Source organism: Ananas comosus, linkage group 8 (assembly GCF_001540865.1).
Source record: "Ananas comosus cultivar F153 linkage group 8, ASM154086v1, whole genome shotgun sequence".
Lineage (NCBI taxonomy): Eukaryota > Viridiplantae > Streptophyta > Magnoliopsida > Poales > Bromeliaceae > Ananas > Ananas comosus.
The window spans coordinates 1,660,561-1,672,618 of NC_033628.1; the positions used below are offsets into that span (position 1 = coordinate 1,660,561).

A 12,058-nucleotide genomic window follows, 5' to 3' on the forward strand; every position below is an offset into this window, starting at 1 on the left:
GGAACGGACAGAGATAATGAGGTTGTGGCTAGGGCAATGCTCGGTGTCACCCATGAGGGTGAGGACAAAAACACACCCGCGCTTCTCCGAAGAACACTTTCGATGAGGGCAGTGGCTGTGATAGAAAGCCGCAATAGCAAAAATAATACAAAAAGATAGAAAAAAAAAGAAGAATAAAGCCCATGTCACGTGGTGCTTGCTTTCAAAGAGCGAAAATTTTGTCTCAAAGAGTGCAATTTTTATCTCAAATAGTATAAAGTTCTTTTAAAATAGTATAATTTTATTTTCTTCTTCTTCTTCTTTTCTTGTTCTTTACCCTTTTTTTATAGAAAATTTTTGGCCAATTTGCATAAAAAATCCACTTATTTTGGGCTTTTGCAAAATCGGGCCACCTTTTTCATTTTTGCAGATTCGGTCCGTTTTTTCAGCAAACTGACCAAAATACCCTTATTACTTTTTCTCTTTCCTCTTTCTCTCTCTTCTTCGTTTCTCTCGTTCTTATAAAAAAAAATAAACAGGAAATATAAAATTATTTTTAAAACAAATTTTATTTAAATTATTTAAATTTTTTGAATTTTAAATTATAAAAGTTAATTTGCGTAAAAAATCTATCAATTTTGATAATTTACAAAAATATGCCACTATTTTAGATTTTGCAGATTCAGTCTGAATTTTTAAAAAACTGACGAAAATACTATTATTCTCTTTACTCTCTCCTCTTTTTTCTTTTGTTCTCCAACTCTCCTCCACCGCCTTCGCAGTCCTTCGTGATGGTAAAAAGGGTAGCGCCGTGTTCTCTTCTCCACCTTCGCCGGCACGGGCATCGACGTCGACGCAGGAGGAGAAGGATTCGGAGCGACCACGGGTGAGAGTGGAACGGACAGAGATAATGAGGTTGTGGCTAAGCCAATGCTCGGTGTCACCCATGAGGGTGAGGACAAAAACACACCCGCGCTTCTCCGAAGAACACTTTCGATGAAGGCAGTGGCTGTGATAGAAAGCCGCAATAGCAAAAATAATACAAAAAGGTAGAAAAAATAAGAAGAAGAATAAAGCCCATGTCACGTGGCGCTTGCTTTCAAAGAGCGAAAATTTTGTCTCAAAGAGTACAATTTTTATCTCAAATAGTATAAAGTTCTTTTAAAATAGTATAATTTTATCTTCTTCTTCTTCTTTTCTTGTTCTTTACCCTTTTTTTATAGAAAATTTTTGGCCAATTTGCATAAAAAATCCACTTATTTTGGGCTTTTGCAAAATCGGGCCACCTTTTTCATTTTTGCAGATTCGGTCCGCTTTTTCAGCAAACTGACCAAAATACCCTTATTACTTTTTCTCTTTCCTCTTTCTCTCTCTTCTTCGTTTCTCTCGTTCTTTTTTTTTTTCTCACCGGTAGAGCGGAGGCAGAAACGATCCGTCTCGCCTCTCACCCTCATACTCTCGCCCTCGCCCTTGCCCTCGTCCATGCACCCCCCACCTTCCTCGCCTCCGACCCCGTTAAGGCCACGCCGCGACTTTTTTTTTTTTGCTTTTTTATTTTCTTTTCTTCTCCGACTCTTCTCCACCGTCTCCGACGACGACGCCTCTCGCCCTTCCCCGCCCTTCTCATCTCTCCCTCTCCCTCATTTTCTGCCGCTTCCGACGACGATTTATCTTCGCCGGCGCCGACGTCGACACCGTAGAGGTCACTGCGGCGCTACACCTTAGCGGCGTCGTCACCGGCGCCGTAGCTGTTGGCAGAGAAGATGACAAAAAAATTATAGAAAAAACAGAAAAAATTATACTCTTTGAACGAAAATTATACTATTTTTTATCTTAAACTGCATCCTTTTAAGTGCTATTTATACTGTTTCTCCTCTTGTTGCACTGTTTCTTCTGTTGTCGCACTATTTCTCCTCTTATTTACACAGAAATGGTGTAACAAGAGGAGAAACAGTATAAATATCTCTTAAAAGGGTGCAGTTTCTTCTCTTATTGTATTGTTTCTCCTCTTGTTACACTATTTCTTCTATTGTTTACACAGAAATGGTGCAACAAGAGGAGAAACAGTGCAACAAGAGAAAAAACAGTAGATATATCTTTTAAAACAGTGCAGTTTCTCCTCTTGTTGCACTATTTCTCCTCTTATTTATACAGAAATAGTGCAACAAGAGGAGAAACAGTATATATATATCTTAAAACAGTGCAGTTTCTTCTCTTCTTACACTGTTTCTCCTCTTGTTGCACTATTTTTCCTCTTATTTACACAGAAATGGTGCAACAAGAGGAGAAACAGTATAAATATCTCTTAAAATGGTGCAGTTTAAGATAAAAAACAGTGTAATAAGAGGAGAAATAGTGAAACAAGAGGAGAAACAGTGCAACTTTTGTTTAAAAAGTGTAACTTTCATATTAATTGATGCAGTTTACACCTGAAAGAGTGTAATAAGAAGAGAAACAGTGTAAATATTTATCAAAGAGTGTAATTTTCGTTTAAAGAGTGTAGTTTTCATCTTAAAGCTGCAGTTTACATCTTAAATAGTGCAACTTATAATTTTTTTTGCAGTTAACGATACAATTTGATGTTCATCCTTCTTTTTATATAATTTTTTATCTTTATTTTTTTTTTCTGTTTTTTCTATAATTTTTTTTGTCATCTTCTCTGCCAACAGCCACGGTGCCGGCGACGACACCGCTAAGGACCCCCGCTCCGAGCCTGTAGCGCCACAGTGACCTCCACGGTGTCGACGTCGGCGCCGGCGAAGATGCATCGTCGTCGGAGGCGGCAGAGAATGAGGGAGAGGGAGAGATGAGAAGGGCGGGGAAGGACAAGAAGGACGAGAGAGGCATCGTCGTCGGAGACGGTGGAGAAGAGTCGGAGAAGAAAAGAAAAGAAAAAAGCAAAAAAAAAAAAAAGTCGTGGCGCGGCCTTGGCGGGGTTGGAGGCGAGGAAGGTTGGGGGTGCGTGGACGAGGGCAAGGGCGAGGGCGAGGGCGAGGGCGAGGGCGAGGGCTAGAGAATGAGGGTGAGAGGCGAGATGGACTGTTTCCGCCTCCGCTCTGCCGGCGAGAAAAAAAAAGAACGAGAGAAACGAAGAGGAGAGAGAAAGAGGAAAGAGAAAAAGTAAAAAGGGTATTTTGGTCAGTTTGCTGAAAAAGTGGACCGAATCTGCAAAAACGAAAAAGGTGGCCCGGTTTTGCAAAAGCCCAAAATAAGTGGATTTTTTATGCAAATTGGCCAAAATTTTTTTTCTTTACTTTTTTTTGTATTCTTTATTCCCTTTTTTTCTATCCTAAGTATTTTTTTTCACTATTGCGATCTCTCCCTCACTCTCTATTGCAGCCATCATCATTGTCGTAAACGCTTCTTGGAGAAGCGAGTGCACGTCTTCATTCTCACCCTCACAGGCGACAACGAGCATTGTCTCGGCCATAATCTCATCCCCTTCGTCTGCTTCGCTTTCACCTGCGCTTGCTCCAATTCCTCCTCCTCCGGTGCCAGCGTCGGTGACGAAAACAAAGGAAAAGGACATAGTGCCACTCTCTTTACGGTCGCGAAGGCCGTGGAAGTGTTGGGGGAGGGTCGAAAAGAAAAAATATTGAGAAAAAAAAATCGAGAAAAAAAAGAATAAGAATATTTTAATAAATTTTTTGAACATGAGAAATGAATCTATAAATCCAAGGGTTTTTTTTTTGCATTTAGCCCCCTGAAAAAAAATTATTTTAAAAATAGTCCCATCAAATTTAAATTTGTAAAAATGGTCCTGACCTTACCATGTAGGCGCCACATGAGCGCCACGTGGACTGGTTGGACCGTGTTTCATACTTATCTTTTTCATAATACGTATATTTTTTCTTTCCTTTTTCTTTCTCCAGACACGGTGAACCATTCACCGTGTTTAGACACGATGAATGGTTCACCGTGTTTAACTTAACTATTTGGCCCAGCCCGGCCCGCATTGCGCTGATGTGGCGCCTGCGTTGCAGGATCAGGACCATTTTTGCAAATTTAAATTTATCAGGATCATTTTTAAAATAAATTTTTTTCTGGGGCTAATTGTCAAAAAAAGCCCTAAATCCCAAAATAAAAGCCTATTTTTACAAAATCGATAAATGGATAAATTTTTTAAATGCAAATTGGCCAATTATAAATTATAAATTTATTAAATTATTATTAAGTCCGCATAAAATGTCTGCTCTGCGGATACGAACACCACCCGGGTGTGACGGTGTCTCCTTTTCCGAGCTCTCTGAGTGTTTTATGGCACTAGTGGCTTCCGAGGCCCCAAGATGCCACCTTTCACTCTCTCTTCCCCCTCCGACCACTCCTTCCTCTCCTTGTCCCCCTCCTTCGGCCGCTTCAAACCCCTAGCTCCCCCTCGCCTCATCCTCAGAAACCCTAACCCGAACCCCAATCGAGAATCCCCATCCAAAGAGCTCCACATCGGTACCACATCCTCCCTTAACGCCCAGTTCTACGCCTCTAATCGCCAAAGCCGCGCAGGAGTCGCCAAATCCGAGCCCAAATCGCTCAATTTGAATCATAATGAGCCTTTCAGCAGTTGCCCAGATGGTGGTTCCGCTTCTTTCGCGTCCGCACACCACCCGTTCGACGAAAGTCCCCAGAGAAGAGCCGCGTTCTACGCTGCAACGATTGGCGCTCACTGCCGATCGCAGCGGTGGGAGGAAGCCGTGTCCGTGTTTGCTTCGATGTTGGAGGACGGTGCCGCGCCCGATAAGTTCCTCGTACCGAAGATCCTTAAAGCGTGCTCTGAGCTCCGGAATGGTGGCGTGGGCGCTTGCGTTCACGGGTTCCTGGTGCGAGCGCCAATAGAGTTTGATGTGTTTGTGGGGAATTCGCTTATTGACATGTATGCCAAGTGCGGCGACCTCGCGTCTGCTCAAGCCGTATTTGGTCAAATGCCGGAAAGGGATGTTGTTTCGTGGACTGCGCTCGTGAATGCCTATTCCGATGCAGAATACTTGGATGAAGCTTCTAGAATATTTAATTTGATGCTTGCGAGCGGGGTCAAGCCGGATCTGATTTCATGGAACGCCTTGATCTCCGGGTTTGCTAGGAATGGTGACATTGATACGGCTCTTTGTTTATTGGATAAGATGTGCGCGGACAGGATCAAACCAGGCACCAATACTTGGAATGGAGTCATTTCGGGTTGCGTTCAAAATGGGCTTTTTGACAATGCTTTGGATGCTTTCAGCGAGATGTGCTTACTGGAAAAGCCGAATGGTGTTACCATCGCAAGCATTCTTCCCGCTTGCTCTGGCTTGCATTCATTGAATCTAGGCAGGGAACTCCATGGATATGTGATTAGAAATAGAATTAAGCTGAATGTATTTGTGGGCGGGTCATTGATCGACATGTACTTGAAGTGCGGGAAATTCAGTTACGCAGAGCGGGTGTTTTCTGAGCTCGAGAGTAAGAATTCGACGGTGTGGAATGAGATGATCGCGGCATATGCAGATGAGGATAACATGAGCGAGGCATTGAAGCTCTTTCGATTGATGCAAGAAGATGGATCGAAGCCAGATGTGGTCACCTATAATGTTTTCATCGCTGCTTATGCCAAAAAGTGTCAAAAAGAAGAGGTCTTTAATATGATTTCTGAGATGGGACGCGCCGGTTTGAAACCTAATGTAGTTTCTGTGAATTCGATTATATCAGGTTTTCATCACTGTTATTTAAATGTTGAGGTGTTAGAATTGTTTCGAAGTATGCAGTTTCCAAACGGTGCAAATGCAAACAGTTGCAGTTCACCTCCTGATATGCTAGATTACGGCATTCAACTGAATGCTGTTACCATTAATTCAGTGCTATTGGTGTTGACTGACCTTAAATTACTTCATTTAGGAAAGGAAGTTCATAGCTACGTTCTGAGAAATGGTTTCGAATCCAATATCTTTATCTCAAGCACTTTGGTCGACATGTATGCGAAATGTGGCAATATGGTCTATGCTACTATCGTCTTTAATGGAATTAAAGAGAAAAATAGTGTGTCATGGAACATTCTAATTGCTGGGTACAACCATAATGGAGAGCCTGGATCTGCCCTAAATTTATTCCCGAAAATGCTGGGAGAGAATATTGTTCCTAATTCGATAACCCTAATGATCCTACTGTTTTCCTGTAGCATTATGATGGCTTTAAATCTGGGGAAAGAATTACATGGGTACATTGAGAAAACAAGGCCTAATGAATATCCTGTTACTCTTGCATGTTCTTTGATTGATATGTATGCAAAATGTGGCAGTATAAAGGACGCCAAATTGGTATTCGATACAACTGTTCAAAAGGACATAGCAGTGTGTAATGCAATGATGACTGGCTACTCCCTACATAAAATGCCCGAGGACGCAGTAAATCTGTTTCAGGAGATTGAACTCTCTGGCCTAAAACCAGATCATATAACTTTCTCTGCATTTCTTTCGGCTTTAAATCAAGAAGGTTTTGTAGAAGAAGCTCGGAAATATTTCAACAGCATGGTAACTGTCTATGCAGTTTCGCCAACTTTGGAACACTTCACATGTATGATCGACATTGTGGGAACCGCCGGTTTACTCAAAGAGTCATTAGATATTATTGCAAGTATGCCATTCGAGCCCGATGCTTGTGTGTGGGCTACCCTTCTCAAAGCCTGCAGACTACATTCAAATCATGAGATAGGAGCGAAGGCTGCGGAAGCTCTTTTTCAACTAGAACCCCGTAATGCTTCAAATTACATAGTACTCTCTAATATCTATGCCATGTCCGGCATGTGGGATTCTGCTGCTAGAGTAAGGGATTTAATGAAGGATCGCGGGTTGAATATGGTTAGACAATGCAGCCAATTGTATGTTGGTACGACAGTTCATTCATTTAAAGCGGGAGATCGATCTCATTGTGAAATAGGGAGGATTTTGAATTTCTGGAGAATTTTAACCGATAAAATGATGAAGAGTGGATATGTTCCTCTAGACGCTGTGTTTTGCAATGAGGGTCAAGTTGATCCTTTTACTTGTTACCATACTGAAAAGCTCGCGATATGTTTCGGACTCATATCTACGAGCCCTTACAGCCCGATACACGTATCGAAGAACATAAGAATGTGCATGGACTGCCACTATTCAGCAAAGTTCATCTCGAGAACTTATAATCGAGAGATAGTTGTCTCAGATGGGTGCTCCTACCACTATCTTCAGAATGGCGTATGCAGTTGTAGAGACAAATGGTGATTACAGGGAAGCAATTTGTGTTGCAGGCGCAGTTCAAGTATCGGTGCGAAATTGTTGGAGATCTTTAAAGCTTTTCATTTGCCAGGATCGCGCGAACTGCTATCGTTCGACAACCGGAGGGAATGACCTAGAAAGCAGTTTAGGCTATCGATGTTGGGACCCGGAGACTACTTGAAAAGGAGCCAAGCCAAAAAAAAGTGCAACTTTTTCATGTACATAGATTTTGAGCATAATGAAGCAGCACTAAGAATATCTAATAAAACAGGAAATTTACATGACATTGATAGATTAAGTGTTCACATTCAATTTTAGAAATCATATGCTGTTAATGCAGGGGAAGGCTATTTGACATCTCTTAAGCAAAACCCCACTTTGTCTTTACACAAAGCTTTGATGGCAAATGCGTGATGCTTGAAACATATCTTCTGGTTAATGCTAAAATAAGATGAGATGTTTGTGTTTTTTGACATACTATGTAAAACTAGCCCTAGAGGAAACTTCTTAGTGCATTTCACTGCTTTGCCTCTGCAGGCATTATTGGTGTTGCCGATAAATGAGTTGTGATGATTTCGGACACAACTTGAGCATAACACAAAAGTATTGAATCCAAAACTTAAAAATGACAATGATGTGAGTTAATGAACACTAGTGTAGTGACCCAGACGTTACGGCGGATAGATATGGTTAAAGTGAAAATTTTTTAAAAATAAAATATCAGTTTAGAACAAAAAATAATAAATATAGTCTATATTATAAACAAACACTTAAAAAAAAATAAAACTATAATAAAAAAGAATCAATTGTTTCAATAAAATTATTCAATCTTATTCAAAAAATATGGTATATCATGCAAATGGATATTTAAAATTATTTTTATAACACAATAATCAAATAAAATGTCATATTGCAGTTAATATGACATCACAATAATATGCAAGATAATTTACAAATATTATATATATATTATTGTTAAAATAAATATAATTATTATTTTAAATATAAATAAATGAGCTGGGGTAGCTCAGTTGGTTAGAGCGTGTGGCTGTTAACCACAAGGTCGAAGGTTCAAGCCCTTCCTCTAGCGAATAAAATTATTATTTTTTTACTTTCATAATTAATTTTAAATTTTTAAAAATTGATAATTTTCTGTTGGCACAAGGTTTAAGACCCAGTTATTAAAATCCAAATTTCAAATTAATTTTAAATTTTAAATTTATTATTATTATTATTATTTGTTAGGTTTAAGACCCAGTTATTAAAATCTAATATCTTAGATAGTGTTGTACTATTTAAAAAACTTGTAGGGTTTTAGTAATTCTATCGTATAATTCAGTGTTTTCTGTAATTAAATACTATTTGAAAAATATACACGCATCTAAAAAANACTGGGCTTATTTTGCCAAACTGTAGAGTGTAGTATTTTTGTAGTAATTAAGTATTGTATAATATAGTGTTGTACTATTTAAAAAACTTGTAGGGTTTTAGTAATTCTATCGTATAATTCAGTGTTTTCTGTAATTAAATACTATTTGAAAAATATACACGCATCTAAAAAATAGTATAAAATATTATAAACTTATAAAATACTGCCAAAATATTATTTTTAATATTTTATCAATAAAATTAATCTGAGACCAGCCAATTTTTTTTTTGATTATTGGTGAATATAAATTATTAGGGCAATTGCTTATGTATCCCCCATTTTCTAAAATACCCTCTGAAATTTTGAATCTCCTCAATAAACCCGCAAGGGCGGAAATATATTTGCAAGAAGCCAATAATTTTTCAGGAATAAATTTGAAAACAAAAAGTGCAATTTTGATAATAATCTATTCTCTAAGTTTTAAAGGTAATATTAGATGTTAACCCTAAAATATTAAAATGTTGTTCTTTAATATCTTAAACTTGTCAAAAATAGTAATTATTCTATGTTATTTAATATAATATCAGAACAGAAAATTTTGATTTTGAGAGAATAATGATTACTTTTCATTATTTAACAATTAACTCATTTGGTTTGAACATTTTAAGATAAAACTTATTGACCCACCAAACAAAAATGGCGCTTCCAACATTTAACTTTTGAAGTTGCTTGGACAAATTCATGCTCTTACAACATTTATTAATTGCATGCATGCAGTGATACACTGATACGTGCGTGCCCCTTCCTCACGTTCCCATTAACTGCTCAGGAAAAAAAAGAAAAGAAAAGTAAAACAGTGTGTTGAATTTGATCAAATTGATTATATAAGTTCTGACCAAATTTAATGCATTTATTTTGTATTTCATAAGTACAACGACAAAAATTGTTCTACACATTATATGTCAAAATAGGAAACTGATCTTGTCGGCAAATATTTATATAATGTACTTGCTCTGATAATAGTAGATAATGTATACTTTGGGAATATCAGTTCCCATCAAAGTAACCTTCGATTGTACTCAAATATTTAAGCCCTCGATTTGTAATAACAAGCTTGACGAACTCTTATTAATTAATTTATGTGAGAATAAGGAATGTAGAAAAAAAAAGGTCAAAAACTATTTGTAATTCTATATAATGTTTCTAACTATAATTTTAAATTTTTTTGCTCCGGTAGTTATAGAAATTGCTTTGGTAATATCAGCTTTCTTATTAATTAAAAGTAAAACTTAACATAATTTCTTGAATTATTTACCATTTTGAATCGACTGTGCAACCTTTCAAAATTTTGATTTTACCGTCCAACTTTGTTTGATTTGAAAGAGTAGTTAATGGCATTTTTACTTCAAAATTTGGATGCATTATTATCTATAGAGATTTAGTTAATATACTTCATGCATTTTCTGTAATTATAAATTTGTTAAAATAAATAATTAGCCTAACTTTGAAATCAAAATGTCATTTGACTGACTGATCAAATCGATCAAGTTGAAAGGTTGGATAGTAAAACTAAAATTTTGAAAGGTTTGTTAGTCTATTCAAAAAGGTGGATAGTTCAGATATGTTCTGTACCTTTTGAGGATCGAAATAGCAACCTGAGAGGGAGAGAGTGAATTAGGGTTCTAAAATAAAATTACATTAAAATCAAATCAATTAGTTCACAAAAAAGTAAAATGCGAAGAGTTAGAGAAAATCAAACTCAAAAAAGCACTTAGTTGATTTATTTTGAGGTTCGGTCCTTTGCCTACGTCCCGTCAACTTCTTATCAATACAAGAGAACGTTGAATTTTCACTGAACGATACTTTTGTGGGCAAGCATCAAGCTTTTATACCAAAAATCTCTTTTTCTCACAAGAAGTTCATGCTATTACAAGTCTTTTTCTCTTTTTTATAAGAAATATTTCACAACAAAGATCACTCAAACTTAGAGAGAGAATAGAGAGCTGATACTAGCAATTACAAGCTCAGTATTTGAACCACCAAAGCCCTCTATTTATCGTCAAAATTCAAAAACTAGCCGTTTCTATAATTATGCACTTTTAGGCATACTAAACAGGTTTTCGGGTGTCTGTTTCTGTAGTGGTACAATGCTAACGTTCATCAGAGTATTTTTGGATGCCCGGAACAGTTTTTGTGTGCCCGATTCTGGAGACCAACTCTCAACTGCTCTGTGCACAGTGGAAAATAATATGCAATCTTTTGAAATCCAAACGCGCAGAATAGATTTCCGGTGTAAGAAACTATCAAAATCATGATTTTGGTTCTGAATAGTGAGTCCGAAACATGCATCACAATTAATTCAAATTTAAATTTTAGGTTTTTTGGGCACCTGAAACAACTTTCAAGCGACCGAAACAACTTTCAGGCACCCGAAAACTCTTTAGTCGCATCTTTGCAGGATCTGGACACCTAGAACACCATGTCTAATCTTCCTCTTTCTATCTGTACATCCTAAAGAAGATTGGGGCACCCGAAACTTCTTTCAGATGCACCTTCGTGCATTTCGGACGTCCAGATGGATGAGTCCAAAGTTAGAACACTTCCGAACCCTTCTTCCGGGATCCCGGTCGAGAGCCCAAAATCTTTAATTTTGTTGAAATTTAATTTTTATAATAGTTTTGAATAATTTTAGATTTTGATAATTAAGTAGATTTTTGGCCTTCATCTTGAGTGTACATATCAAGTCATCATGTCCTATTTTGGTTTATGTATGCTTATTAGATATTCAATTTTAGCTCGATACCTATAACTAAAAGTGAACGAAGTTATATTTAAGCTCTAGAAGATCAAATGTGGTCTTTTTTGGTTTTGAAAGGCATAGATATACCTTCAATTCTTAAAGCTCTTTTCCTTATAATTTACCCCCTTTCAATTCTTTCAATTTGAAAACTCTAAAATACAAAACTCAAGATAAAATATTAGTTCCCATCAAGATTTAATTATAAATTAGAGCTACTGAACCAACACCTTCTTATCTTAATTTTAAGAGTAATGCTTCTATACTTCTTTTTTTTTTTTGTTACTGTTCATTCACGCGTATTCAATGGCTCAGATTTAGTTTTTTTAAAATTGTGACCTGCAATAGTAGGTCACTTTGGGAGAGATACCGGTTACCAGGTACCTCTCAAAAAAGGATATTTATGTCTTTTAATGCATGGGCAATTTAGTCATTTTACCTCTACTATATTTTCAAAATTTTTATTTTCTCTTTGTTTTTTTTTTCTCTCTCTATCTTTCCTTTCAAAATTTGGCATTTCATATAAGAAAATTTTCAAATTATTTGACAATATGATCTTTTAATTTTTCTTTTCTCTTTGTTTATTTGTTTAATATTTCAAATGAGTTTAATTTTAAGAAACTATGCATTAAAAGTTCTTTCCATACCTATTGCTTTCTAAATCTTTTTTTAATAAAATAAGAATGAAATTTA

General features: G+C 36.9%; 1 protein-coding gene and 1 non-coding gene across 2 annotated transcripts; both read left to right on the plus strand.

Annotated features, from left to right (window-relative positions):
- On the plus strand, positions 4,210–7,672 carry LOC109714478 (pentatricopeptide repeat-containing protein At2g02980, chloroplastic-like). The gene has a single exon (XM_020239121.1). It carries the CDS (start codon positions 4,266–4,268, stop codon positions 7,203–7,205), a length of 2,940 nt encoding a protein of 979 aa, XP_020094710.1. The 5' UTR covers positions 4,210–4,265; the 3' UTR covers positions 7,206–7,672.
- TRNAN-GUU lies at positions 8,216–8,289 on the plus strand. The gene has a single exon. It is a non-coding gene; the product is annotated as a tRNA-Asn (tRNA).

Excerpts from the sequence above, each read along its gene's own strand:
- LOC109714478 (XM_020239121.1), top strand. The coding sequence starts at position 4,266 with ATGCCACCTTTCACTCTCTCTTCCCCCTCCGACCACTCCTTCCTCTCC.